At 36.5% G+C, this 14918-nt stretch overlaps 1 protein-coding gene across 1 annotated transcript; it reads right to left on the bottom strand.

The window, feature by feature from the left end:
* Positions 1-115: 115 nt before the first annotated feature.
* On the bottom strand, positions 116-13806 carry PPID (peptidylprolyl isomerase D; the record flags this gene model as incomplete). Its single annotated transcript, XM_010075891.1, has 9 exons — positions 116-349; positions 924-966; positions 1047-1133; positions 3187-3328; positions 5927-6033; positions 7660-7782; positions 8521-8709; positions 13103-13209; positions 13665-13806. Coding segments are annotated over 9 exons (1029 nt in total), but the record flags the coding sequence as incomplete, so codon positions are not given.
* Positions 13807-14918: the final 1112 nt, after the last annotated feature.

Raw genomic sequence — 14918 nt, 5'->3', positions numbered from 1 at the left:
ACCAAGCTTCTTGGGAAGCACTAACTATTAAGCTACAACCACTACTGATTTACACATTAGAAACACACCTGAGTCACAAAACCGAAATTATTACAGCTTAAAAAAAGAGAACCACTTCACCTTTGAACAGTTTGTCTTTATTATTAGACTTTTGAGTTGTAAACACTGAAAACTGCAGTACAGGGCAAATGAAAGAAGCAGCTCCATTTATCCTTTTGCATGAGTTAGTGCATAGATGTAAAAGTTTATAAAAAAAAAAATCAAGCAAACATTTTAGCATAAGCTGCCTTCTCTTTCTCCTTTTGAGCTTTTATCTTCTGCTTGATTTTGAGTGTTTCCGTCTGGATAGCTGCTTAAAAAGAAAATCATGATACAGTTATAGTAATCTCTTTACATTAGATCTTCTTAGTATGTCAAGACCAGGTCAGACTTCTTGCAACTTAGACATGTTATTTCCTTTAATAGAACTGCATTTAATCGAACTGCATTTAATCTTCTATTAGGTCAGATACTAGCAGAAAAAAACTTTGTCCTTAGTTTGTTTCACCTGGTAAGGTAACCAGGTGGAGGAAGGTGTAGCAAGCATAGTATTGGCACCAACCCAGAATTTATAAGCTAAATATGTTAGCCAATTAGACCAGGACATTGAAAAAGTTAGCAAGACCCACCCTGAGACAGGGAGATGGTTCAAGAGGCATGCAGTAGACCTACATAAGCAGGTTTCCCAGTTCAACAGAAGCATCACTACCGTATAAAAACAGGTTTTCCACCTTGGTGGGCTCTGCTCAATACATCAGCGTTTAAGCTGCTAGCAGCCAGTATTTTAGGCATCACACGGGTATGATTTCCTACTAAATACTACCCTGGTTACTTAGTTACATTCTTAAAAAAAAGTAAGGAATATACAAAAGAAACAGCTTTACCTTTGTCTTCAGGGGCTATTTCATGAGCCTTTTTAAGATCAGCCTTAAATAAAAGAGAAATATTAAATTAATGTTTTGATGAAATGTTTAGCTTGAAAAAAAAATTAAATATTGTGTCATTACCAATGCCTGATCGAGATCTTTTATTCCCTGCCATCCTTGAGCCCGTCTGTAGAGAGCTTTCGTATTAGCTGGATCTATTTTAAGAGCCTGTAAATTTAATAAAATTGTCACATTAACATTTCATGTATTTCACAGCCTCCCATCACCACAAATGGCACAGTTCACACGAGTAGAAAATCTCAGTTGGTTTGAGAGTAAGCTGTCAAAACATTAACTGTGTAAAAAAGGAATGCTATATTATAGCACACTGAATAGCTAGCTAATTGGTTTTAATGCCACTCCACCAGAAGTGGTCTTTTGTGAAGGACAAGCATACATGAGGATAAAATGGAACCTGTGTGTGTGTATGTGTAGACATATATACATATGTCAAGGCAAAGGTGTTGCTGCAGTTCAAATTATCCTAACCTTGAATCTCACAGTACAACTTTCTATATTGCAGCTCCTTCCTTCACACCAAAAATCTTAAAATGGCATAATAAAGAAAACACACAGATTTCCTGTAAAGCTTTTTTCACTGTGGGCTAGAAAGCTACATACAAGCAATCCATACATACAAGCTTCAGGAACCTTGTGAAGTTCTAGTTGTTCCATGTTCTATAGTATGTCCTTTTTCATTATTACTTTAAAGAATATAGTTTCTTAGTGATTAGAGGACATCTGTTCACATGAATGTGTGGCTTTATTAATTTAATTTATTAATTCATTAGACAATGCATCCAGATTTTTTTAAATCACTTCAGTATTGGCTGTTCATATAACGGAAGTATTATTCTGGGCTCTCATCCTGATCTGTCTGCTCTAAAGCCTAGAGACTCTTCTGTGTCAAGAATTAGAAAATGAAGTGTCCGTATTGTGTATGCATAAGGTAGGATTCCTTGGTTTTAGCTTGACCATTGTGCTTACAGCTATTTTAAAGCAAGGTTTGTTTGAACAGGTTCAGCTGTTTGTAATTCCTTATTTACACCAAATAACGCATACATTAGTTTGCTAATTGAAAATGCTTTTGGCCTTAGGAAATCACAAAAGTGAAAGCGTATAGTTTCTCACTAACAATCAACTTGAACTCTACTAGTTAATCTCAGGAAACTGGTGTGCTGATTAGAACACTGATACACTGTTTAACATTTGTGATGAGGCATAAGCTAAACACAGTCTATTACAGCTATGGAGCTGCCTTTATGTAACATTTCTGTAATCTTAAAAAAAAAAAGGAAGTTGGGTTTTTTCCTCAATGGTAAGTATTATGATTAATGATTTCTATCTGTAACACCTAAATGCTGTTTCAATATTTACTATTTTCTGGATGACAGATAATCACATTACACAGTTTTCTTTTTTTTTTTCTTTCCCCATCCCCCATTTGTCCATTCTGAAGATAGGTTTATGAATGTTTTCCATGTGGTAATGCCGTCAGAAGGCTAGAAAGCAAGCCAGCTCTCTAAAGACCCCTCACACACAGATTAGCTGAGACTCCTGCTTTCAGCATGAAGCCCTAGGAGACGCTGCTCAGGATCCTCTGGTAACAGGTAAGAGCATTCTTTACTGTTTCCTTCAAATTTTCAGAGTTTTACTGAATTATTTAATGTTTCCTGGAATTACTAAATTCTGTCACTATGTCACTGTTCCTCTTTTTTTAAAAATTCTATTATTTTTCAATATTTCCACATTTATTGTTTCCTTCCCTCTTTCTTCCTGTTCACTGGTTTCATTTCACCACTAAGCCTACCTGAAAGCGGTTTAGTTAGTCACTTCAATTAACAAAATATAAAACCATTAAATCTAAAAGTAAGTAAAACATTTTGCTCATAAGAAAAGTATTCTTATTTCACTGAAGACAGTTTAACTCTTTGTAATATAAAAATTAGTTCTGCAAACCAAACTGACAATGACAGTGTGCATTTTTTCTGGCAGTAAGCAGCAGCCTTCTTTTGCTTGTTTCTAATGAATCACTTCAATTTCAAAGTATTTTTAAAAAGCCACGTACTGGAAAGTTAGTAATAACTTCACAGTCGGCCTTCACTTGGTTTAGTTTCAAATCATAAGCTTGTCAGAAGACTCTTCAAAAAAGCTTTGTAGTTTCAGTGTCCATTTTCTATACAGACCAATTGTTAATCAAAATACTAAACATTAAATTTACCTCTGAACAACTTTCAATGGCTCCTTGCCAATCCGACAGTTTTAGTTTACAAGCGCCGATGTTTAAAACACAGGTCAAAGCAACAGTCTTCAACTTTGGTTTGTCTGCCTCCTCTGCCACTGCTTCAGAAGCTTCTACATACCTGCAGAAAAACAGATTTACAAAGAACATGTATTAGTGCTGCACCTTCCAATTTGTTCTGGCCCTAGCTCTCTTTCCACAGATACATGTGAACTGGCCTATCCAAACTGGTATTTTTAAAGCAGCTTCTATTCCACTATTACAAATATTTATTAAACTAAGTATATTAAGACCTACACTGACAAAAAAAGATGAAGTCACTGCTGAATGCCCTAACTCCTAGTCCTCTACTGTACTAACAGCATTCTTTTTCTTAGACAAATTCACTATTCTAGATGGTATTAAACCATTAGAATTTATCTCAATGACTGTTTAGTCTCAAAAAATACGTTGCTCATCAGTGGCAAAAAGTCAACGCCACCACTGCACCTTCCACGTTCATGGGAACCTTCATATCTTCTTCAGTTCCCTCAGTAATATTTTAATTAGCTTAGGCATTTATGGCTAAAATCTGAAGCTAACTTTACTTTGTAAAGGACTGTAGTTTATGAGTGTTGGTAACTCCACTTTCTTTCCACTGTCTTTCTTCATTACTTTTTTCCTGAACTTCAAAAATGACAGTGGTTCAGGACAAAGCCACATCATTTACTGCATCTCTGTTTCATAGGCAAATATAGGCAAATGGTATCTCATTCTTCTTAATTTACAATGCGCTAATGCTGTCAGTTTTTTATTTCAAGTGGCAAAGGTCTATCGTGCATATAAAAGTTCCAACTTTTTTAACGGTCTGCTTGATAGAACTTGTTTTTATTTAAAAAATAAAAATCATGTGTTTGCATATATTCACATTTTAAGTAAGCCATGATTAATTGAAGTCTTAGCAGATCAGTGCCTATGTAAGCTCAATTTTTGCATGACCTATCTTTTGAGTGTTGCATTCTTTGTATAAAACTTCAGACCACAGAAATAAGCAATACTTAAAAAGTAAAATCAGACATAGTCTCAGTGACTTTTCAACTTTCTGGGCATCATGCAAAAGATGAGAACCAGAAGAGAGAGAAAAGGGTAAAAAGCTAAGGAGAGTTATAATGTCTTATGTTCAAAACAAACAGAATACACATGTAACATTTATAAATCACACCAAAACATGAAAGACTGCAACCATTGTGGAAACAAATTAGAGCTTCCAAGTCAAAGAAATAAGTAAAGATGAATATCAAGTCAGACAACAAGAAGTAATACATTTCTTGACAGAAGTGTCAATTCTTACATATAAAATATTTTTTTAAAAAAATGGTTAAGCAGCAATAAGACAAGAAAAAGAACAGGTGGTTATAATGGTTACTGTTGGTGAAAAGAAAAAACAACATTGCCAGATGGTTTGCTAGATGAGTTGTATGTAAGACATAGGAGATACCCCGATAAGAGCTATTCTGTTCCTATCAGTTCCGGTAAGGAGCCAGCTAAAGTACACCATCCTACATAAAGTATTAAATTTTAAGATACAAAACCAGGGCACGTCCACAAAAGTATGACCTATAAAGAAGAGTTAGGATGATCAGATTAGTTTCGTGTAGAAAAGTTACTATCCTTTTCATCCACAAGGACAAATAAGCACCCAATAGAAGCTGTGTACTCAAACTGGAAGAGCCTTCACTGGGTGTGCTTAAGAATGAGCAAGACAACTAATCGTAAGGGATGGCATAATTACACCTGACATTTACTTAAGAATGGGGGGACGAAATGGACAGATACAACAAAAATATCCTTAAAAATCCATTCCAGGCATTTTTTTTGTAGGATTTCTAAAAGGTTTACATAGAAATCCTATTTACTTTGGCGTTTCTGTTGGTTGATGATGGGCTTTTTGAAGGCAGGGGGAGACATTGCATCTTGGGTCAGTATCTGTAATTAAAGGATTTATTTTTATGCTTCAGAAAGACATAGTTTGTTTGAAACCCACTCAGTTAAAAACTCAGCTGAAGCATTAAATATGCCTGAATTATTTTTCTTTCATTGTTACTGTTAGTTAACCAGTGATCATTAAGAGGGCAGGGATAAAGGTCAGTATCACTTTAAAAAAAAAGTTTTTAGGAGAAGCTTATATACATAAAGCAAAAAGCATGAAAATAAGAAAGAAACAGTATAGAAACAAAGGCAGAAGGACCATGATTTTGAAGGCAAGTCTGAATTACACATGGAGTCAGGATGATGGTATGGAGCCTCAAAAAAAATAATAATGAATTAATAAGTGCCATATTTGGGAGTACTCCCTCTTGAACTTACCAGTTTCCTAAGCCTACTGTTTTTCAGAAATCTGAGAAAAAGTATCTCCCTCCTTCCCTGTCCATTAACTACCCTGTATACTATTGTGCTTTTCTTCCCAGTTACGCACCAGCACAGCAAGAGTATTAAGAAAGGAACATTGAGTCAGTTCTAAACAATACTTCCTGCCTATAGCTCTTACCTAGCAATGAGTAGAAGACCTACTTGAATAAGTAGCTAAAAATCAACCAGATGTTTTCCAGATTCAGAAGGCTCTCTTTTAGAAAAAGAAAAGAGCACAGCAACAGGCACTTTTTAAATGCACATATGACTGCTTGGTAGCAGTATTAATTTGGGTTATAGGAACTACCTGATTGAATAAGGATAGCCTTACCGTAAACTTTTACTATACTTTTTAGCTGCCACTGCCCAATTTTGCGATTTGAAGAAAGTATTTCCTATATTCTTTATGTCTTCTGCTATAGCCACAATCTTGTCAACCTAATAAAATAGATGGAAAATATAAAGTATGAATGTACTTACAAAAGAAGTCTTGAATTACTTAATGTATAACAGCAGGATCCCATTTCCATCCTCTTTCAAAGATTATAACATCTCAGAATAAAAATATTCCGATTTTAAACAAATACTAGCTTCAAACCACTCTATAATACTCTCTACGTTATGTAACACAATATGAAAGATGAAATTCCTAATGGGTTTTCTACAGTATAAAGGATGAGAAAATACTAGACACAACATAGCTGTTCAGCTCTTTCCCCTAAATGCCACTGCCCACACAGACCTATATATAAAGGTGTTGACCATTATTCATAGAAAGGAAGACATATTAACAATCAAAATATTCAACCAAGGCTGCCTTATTCCTGAGAAAATTCATCTACTACATCTCAAAACTGTATTAGTCACCTGAACTCTGCACGCTCTCAAACTAGAAGTCGTATCAACACAGTTCTCCTTCTCTCAAAACACTTAAAACATCTATGGAAGGAGAAAAAGAACAATTGCCTGTCTTTATCAAATCCATCATTTCTGTTTCCAGAATGGCACACATTCCAAGTGTTCAGTTACTTTTCCAGTGGCAATAAACAGTTTATAATTACTGCTGTCTATACAACAGTTGTCCTAAGCTCTGTCAAATGTACATATTGCCATTTGTAATACTATATTTACACTTCTACCCTACTAGAAAGGATGACCTTGAAAAAACTGATCACAGCATGAGGCCAATGTCACTGTGGTTTCTGTAGTTAGTTTATATGAACAAGCTAAAAGTTAAAGGAGGCAGGCACCTGCCAACTTCAGTTCTGAACCACAGCAAATGGTATCCAAAAACATTTTCACAAGTTGAAGTGCTTCTCAAGAGCCAGATACAAGGAGTTTCTGGTTTCTAGCTGTATTTATTTTTTTTTCTTACTATTCTATTTCTAATTCTGTGTTTGGAATATACAGGTGCAGCTCCCTTTTTTTTCCCCTCACAAATCACTGATTTACACAGTTTTGTCTATTTCACATTCATGATGAAGTAAAAACCTGCAGAAGTGCTGCTTTCACCAGTCTGCTCCCTAACTCTCAACGACAGGTCTTCCTTCAGTTTGAACAACCTGAAAAGCAAACAACTACTGGGAATTGAGAACAACTAGCTCTGATGTAGTAAAAATCTTATAAAAAGGTTGATCCTTTATTATTTCTAGCAAGTGTGTCAAAATCTTTTTAAGTGTGTATATTTTAAAAGTTGTACAGAAGAAGTGTTTATGTCCAACATTAAGTTAGTCATCTGCAGGATGGAGTTATAGTAATTGCAATTTATCACTACAGCACAAATAAAAGTAAAAAGAAACAAAGAACAGAAAAAAGTGTAATAATTATAAGTAATTGTAGTTTTAGTTATTGGGGAAAAAATCAGCTGCAATTAGCACTGAAAAAAAGAGACAGCAATCCCCTCCCACAGCATTCTCTTTCCTAAAATTGAATGTCACCATTTAAAAAGGACTTAGATCGATTCTTAAGAAAAAAGGCTTTGTGAACATCATCACAGACACCATGTAACTCAGATTACCTACAAGACTTGCATTCTATAAAATAGCTTAAAAGAAAAATACTTACATCTTTCAAGGCTATATCTGAATCTTCAGGAAAATCTGGATGAGCATCTCCGGATCCATCCTGGGGAACAATTCCCCAATCATCTCCTTCCTTTAGTTCCCCACATTCTGCAATGACGCACAACTGAAAAAATAAATAGCAGTACGGCTTATTAAGACAATCAAGACTCCTTATTAAGACAATTAAGACTCCTTGAAATTCAGTAAAAATGCTTTTTCATCTGTTGTTTGGGTGCATTGTTTTCAGAAACCCATCACAACATTAGCCTATCCTCATCAAAAGGCTTTTATCACAGAAGTGTTGCCTTCACTGGAGCAGCATTCCAAGAACACTATACCCACGCTCCATGGAGAGGCTTGGAAGAGGAACTGGCAGCAAGCTGAGCTGCAGCAAAACACAAGACATGTAAGTTTACGATATTAAAGACGGTTCTTTCTTAAACTGACAAGTCTTTTAAAGTTATGGAGGTAGTAATTTTTCAAACAACCCCAAACTGACATGACCTACACACCGATTGCTTTTCCAGAAATATGACAACTTCTGATATAAGATTTGTAAGAATTACACATCACTTGGGGTTGTGATTTCTGCCTTTTAATAGTGTCACCCATTATACACTTCTAACTGTGGAATTCCACCTTCATCCTGATAAAGGCTTCCACCCTCACAGCTGTGTTGAACAATAAATCGTTTGTGTAGGGGAAATTTACAGTAAAAGAACAAAAGCCTCTTAACAAGGATGGTAAAATGGAAATTAACACTGTTAGTAAAAATAACTGGCTAACATTTAATAGTACTAAACATTACACCAAGCATTTAGAAGAATAAACATCATCCCTAAGTGCTCTGGATTTTATTTACCTTAGCAGGATTTTCTCCTTTTACTTCAACATTTTCTAGTATCTTAACTACACCCATTCCTTTGATCACTTGGCCAAACACCACATGTTTCCCATCCAGGTGAGAAGTAGGCACCGTTGTAATAAAGAACTGAGAGCCATTAGTCCCGGGTCCTGCATTTGCCATGCTCAGCAGCCCTGGTTTATCATGCTGCATTGGGGAAAAAAAATCACAAACAACATATAAAAGATCTGTTATAAAACCATACATAAGATTCTGTAAGGCTATTTATATATATAGCAAGGACAGCAATAATGACAACTGGCAACATGACTGAAGAAGGCAAATGCCCAGCTCTTTACTTGCCACCTAGCAGTCTAGCAAGCAGAGCCACATGTGTGACTTGATGCTGTAACACGTCTGCTGCTTGTACACTCAATCCCCTGCACAGCTGCTGAGTTTAGAGAGATCACCTGAGAGACATGTGAAGTTCCTCACAGGATTATTCAAGACCACTGGCCTCAAGAAACAAAGCGAAACACCACTTAAACCAGCTTTAATGTTACACTGTCGAGATGGGTATGTACTGTTAATTTTATATGGGCTACTTGCAAAAAGTATGTTGTAGAACTGTGGGGTTTAGGGGACTGTGGTGTTTATTATTTAAAAGTTGGGGGTTTTTTTTAAACTCTTTCTTTTAAACTCCATTTCCTGGAGACACAGTTTTTATTCTGTTGGGATTTTTAACTGTCTAATTCTTTTGGCTCACACTATCAGGCCACAAACTAACAAAAAATCTGTTAAACAACCCAACATGTGAAGATACTATCTTGTTTCCTGTAAATACTTTTTCCTTCTTTGAAATAAGAATTATCTTGCTTCATCACACAGATTAGTTCATTTTCACTTGTACTGCAAAAATGTACTTTTCATACGTGTTGTGAATCTCTTGTTGTTAAACTGGCATGAGACAGCCATTTAGATATTATTCTCCCCAAGCTGATCCAGTCGTTAAGTGCAAGGAACTGTTTAATGCAAGTCAGTATGTTACACCAAGACACTGGTACATGTCTGAAGTATGCAAACTGTGGTATTCCTAAGAAACTTGATGCTGTGAGGAGGATGGGAGGGGGAAGTGTAACAGCACAAAGGAGACAGAAGCAGAAATTGCTGTGAAGTAGACCTCAGAGCTTGACGAGAGGTTGGTTGGTTTGAGACAACAGTCTTAGAAAGCTGTAGCTAAGTATCTGGTTTGTTCCTATAGTCTCTACCACTTCAAAGAACCTGTTGTTTTGAAAACTATTTTCCCACACAGTGTTTGGATTTCCATGGTGGCAGGGAGAACTCCTTGCCGGAGGTGTTCATCTGGTTATATGGCACAATGAGTCTGAATCTTTCAGCCAGGATTTGGCTCAAGAATTCTGGGAAAAGGTTATAGAGCTGAGAGCTAGAATTGCATCTAGCCAACAGAAAGCTACAGGAATAATCTTGGCTTTGTCTCTTCTGATCTTGAAATTCATCCTGGGAATCAGAGATGGCAAATGACACAGAGGAAGCCTGTGTTCCACAGCAAGAGAAGGCATCTGGTAGCAAGCCTGCAGGAATACAGCAGCCACAAGAAATGCAGCCTCCAAAACAAACATCTAACATTCTGCATTGTAGTTGCTGGCAAGTAAGTTACTCAGAAGGGGTTCCCCCAGAGGAGATTTTTTGCTAATACCCTTTGAGGCTGGTCACTGATTCACTGCCCAAGAGGATGAATAAGACCTGTATATCTTACTTGTTTTGGTTTCTTTTTCCAATTACAACCAAAACCAGACAGCAATGGTTTGCAAACAAAGGGCAAAGGAACAATAAGCTCTGGTGTTGCCTTACACCTGCACATTTACCTTTTGTCTGTAAGTATCTGGAGGACAAGTTGGAAAGTTACAGACTGCAGTCTGGTGGCTCTGATCTTCACATCTACATGCAACCCCATTTTGTTTGGGACCAAGTCTCAACATTAGTCCCATTATGAGAATCTCTACTGATAAACAGAATTGTTGTCACTCATGCATTTTCTTGAAAAACACTGCAGATAGAGTGTCTTTCCCATGATGGTTTCTGCTTGTCATTTTGTAAGCTTATAAAGCAAGTCCAGACAAAATCAGATTCTCTGACAGATTCAAGGCTTGCAAAACTATGCCATAGTAACAACACTGCTTGAGGACTGTGTAAGTTGGGTATTACACAACAGCACAGCCATTAACTGGAGAAGTGACGCCAAAAAAAGCCTACTGGGATTGATCTTACATGGTAAGCTGACTATGGACAAAGTCTTGCAGTTTACTGCAATTTACAGGAAACTGTACAAACGACACAGCTCCAGTGTCCTCAAGTGTCAACAAAAACAACTCTTTGTCCAAGACAGTCGTTTGAGGACACTTTGCAGGACTGCTTTTATTAAGTGCAAGACCCAGTGACCTTCTATGTAGCAGAGGCATTTTAACTCGCACTAAAATCCTACCGTATCTGGCCAACAGATGATGGGAACTGAGCTCCCAGACTCTGTACAGGATCCAACTGAGTTCTTCAACTCATCTTGTCACATTGACAGTTTTTTTATAGCTGAGCAGTCAGAGAAGTATAGAAACGGGGATCATTTGCATTCTATTCATAATTACCTCCAGATCTCACTTGACAATACAACCAAAAACATAATGATGACACAGTCTCCTTCTTCAGGGAGCTAGAGATCCTGTGACAAGGACCAATGCAGAAGAGCAAATTTAAGCAGCAGTGCTATGAGCTCCCCTATAGCAAGTGTCAGACTTCAGAGATATCTCTCACAACTGAAATTAACTGTGTGATGAATGCTGGGGCTACATTTCCAGATATTGCTCCAAACTTGGTAATGGACTTTGCTGCCTGACTAGTGGAGGATTGCCATATTTTCTTTTCCTAAAATACTGTTTGGAGGCAAGCACAACTGCAGTCAGGGGTTTGTTTTAACCAAAGGACAACAGTGTAAGTTTTTTAGTCAGTGTTGTTGAGGAGTCATTCATATGCTATAACATAATAACATGATATGAAAACAGTTAATGCCAATGCTGAGAACTGTTTCACCTATGTGTATTGGCTGTTGTAAGGGGCACTTGCAGAACATGTTATTTATGTTGTTGCCAAGTAGTACTCCCACCCAGGTTCAAGATGCGATACTGACAGTTCGTATGCAGGGGATTTTTTTTCCAGCCACGCAGCCCTTTATGTACAGCTGAGAACACAGATGGGCACTCAGAAAAATTATTATGGTTGCCGCTTTTCTCCAGAACGGCTAAGTCTGCTAGCCAAAACATGTAAGTCACAGTGTACAGGTAATAGTTAAATTTGAAGATCTTAAAATACTGTATAAATTGTAGGCTTAAGGTACACAGACCTGCTGTACAGTATGGTAAAAAGCAGTCTTCTTCCCTTTCTGGAATACCCATTTTTAAAGAAAGGTAAAACAAAAACCCTTTAAAAAAAAGATTGTAAAATACAGAAGCTAAATATTTCTTATTCAAAAGCATTAAAAAAGTCAATCTTATGTCAAAAGATAAACCCTGGAAGCATCCACTGCATTTGATTTTGATGACAAAGAGAAGCCTGAAGAATGGTAACGGATATTTGGATGGTTATGCCTTTGCAAAAGAAACAAGACAAGACACAGGACACATTCTGAGAAAACCGTTGTTCAAAAATTGTACTGTGTGTGAAGCATATGCACCTGCAGTCTTCCTGGTGTCTCTAGATGTTGATTTTGAGGACAAAGACGGTTTTAGAATTTCCTGTCTCGTGGGCAGCACAGCTCCCTCTCTCTTCCCACAGCTGGGCTCGTAAAACTGCTTGTGGGACTGAACTAACGAGTATAGGTTGTTAGTGATGAAATAGTGAGCTCTGACACAGGAGTGGGCATAAGTAATGGGAGGGGTATGAATTTCTGCCATCAAAGCCAGCATCTCTTAAATTACATCCTGAAATCAAGACCTTTGCATTATGCAAAAACTTGCTTTGTTCACAGCACGTTTTTCCAACATTTTGGGTGAAAAAAAGCCATTCCTAAACAGCCTTTTACTTCTCATATAATTGAAAACAACTGTAGTGGGAATATTCTCTCTTTTAAATTTTCCTTTGGATTAATTCTAGAGTCTACCAGGGGTTCCCCACTTCTTAAGAAAGGTATTTCTCACACCTAATCTTATGAAAAAAAGCATAAAATCCATTCAATTTTAACATACTGTATATCCTTCACAGTAATAAAAATTGCCACTCTTTTAAGATAATATCCCTACTTCGAAGAGACCTATAATATTGTTTAAAATTAATTTCTGATGGTGCAGTTAAGACAATTTAAGCTATGTTTTTCTTTCTCTTAATGAGGTTGATTTCATTTTTTATGTATTCATACATGTATTTGTTCTGTATTCAACAGACTTCAAGGACAAACTAGTTTGGGGCTTTTTTGATGCATTCTTTCCACTGCTTAAAAATGTTTGCTTTGACTAAAGACCGCTAATTCTGAAGTTGAAGAAAAATAAAAATCTCTGAAACTTCAAAAACTGAACTAGTATTTTCAATAGAATACCTTATAGTGAAAGTTTTCATCTTCAAATTTTTCACCGTATATACTTTCTCCACCTGTGCCATTTTGGTTTGAGAAATCTCCACCCTGGACCATAAATTCCTTAATAACTGTAAAAGAAAATAATTATAAAGTATAGCAGCAAGGCAGGAAAAGCAAGAAGAAAAACAATTCAGAGGTAAAGAGCAATCCCTGTCACCAGCACCTGCACCTAAATAAAACCAAACCCCATCTTTTATTTATCAAGTGTCCCCTAAGTACTCCTTTTCAGTTAAGTGGACATAACTTGATATTTAAACCTTTACCTGAAATCCATTTCAACCTCTTTACAACTCATTGTGAACTAGTTTTACTATTACTAACTTACTAGTAAATTTATAAGTTACTGTTGTGAATGCATGGTAAGAACATCTAGTCATTAGGAGAATCAAAAAGTAAAAAATGTACTTTCAGTCAAGTTATCCTCTTAAAAAAGTGCTCCAAAATATTATTTAATATTATTTCAAATCCTGATAAGGAAGGACTTCTGTTACCAACAGGAAACAGAGGATTTCATAGGACTTACTTCTGTGGAAAGGACATCCTTTATAATGGAGAGGTTTTCCAGTGGTAGGCCCTGTTCCCTTCTCTCCTGTACATAACGCACGGAAATTTTCAGCAGTTTTAGGTACAACGTCAGCAAACAATTCAAAGACAATGCGTCCAACTGAAATGACAAAGAGAGAATGAATATATTGTTAACTCTCATCCTTGGTGTGGTGACATGTTGAGCATTACAGAGCAAAGGAAGTTAATGTTTCAGACTTGATTATTTTTATTATTATGAAATTTACATTTATTATTATGGAATTTACATTTTGGGGTTGCGCCATGGCAATCGTTCTCAGAGCTACATTAGGTTTTTAGCAAGGTTATTACTAACAATGAATTCCACTACGAAGATTAATTTAGGCGGAATAAAGACAGATTCAGCCAAAAACTTGCCAAAAATGCCAAATGCATTTTCTGCCAAAAAAAAAAAAAAAAAAAGTGCGTGGGAAATCACACGCACATATATTAAAGCCAAATTATCTATTTTAACATGCATACTTATTTTACATATATTTTAACATACATATGTAGTTCAGTCAATCAAAAATAGATACAATTTAAAAATATTATTTTGTGGAGACTTTTATTTGATTAAAAAGGTTATACCAAACATGTACAGCAACCTTACTCCTGATTCTCTTAAACCCCAATTTTAGGAAGCCACAGCAATACTTAACATGCATATGAATAGTGGCTATTTACAGTTAGAGATGCTACAAGCAATCATTAAACCTAAAAATGTACACGCTTTAACTAAGGGATGTGAAACCCGAGTAGCTAACAGATCCTCTAATAGTCGCTAAATGGATTCTGTGTAAAATTCTCATCTTTTCACAGCCTGCCTTCTCGGAGAGCGATTCCTCCCTCCCAGCAGCCACCATCAGTTGCTGCTCTTGTTTTCTCATCAGCCTCACAGCCAATTAGTGATCATAGCTTCACTCGACTGGAAGCTAAATGTAAATATATTAATTCTAATTAATACAGGAATGAAAACAAATTAGACAACTGGAAGCCAATAAAAGGCAAATCATCTTACAGACATTCCTCTTTTATCGAGTAGCAGAACGAAAGAAAGGCAATATCCTGACAAAACGGCAGCACCTCTCTTCACCTACGCAAATTCTGAAGACCTACGCTCTCAAATATTACCCCAGCTTCCACGCTGGTTTTTTTTCTTATTTTGACCGTTTGCCCAGATTTTCAAACAACCTCTGTCAGCACCAGCGAT

This window comes from Pterocles gutturalis, unplaced genomic scaffold, assembly GCF_000699245.1.
Source record: "Pterocles gutturalis isolate BGI_N339 unplaced genomic scaffold, ASM69924v1 scaffold41951, whole genome shotgun sequence".
Taxonomy (NCBI): Eukaryota; Metazoa; Chordata; class Aves; order Pterocliformes; family Pteroclidae; genus Pterocles; species Pterocles gutturalis.
The sequence above is the reverse complement of the archived record's forward strand: the minus strand, read 5'-3'. Positions and strand labels throughout refer to the sequence as shown.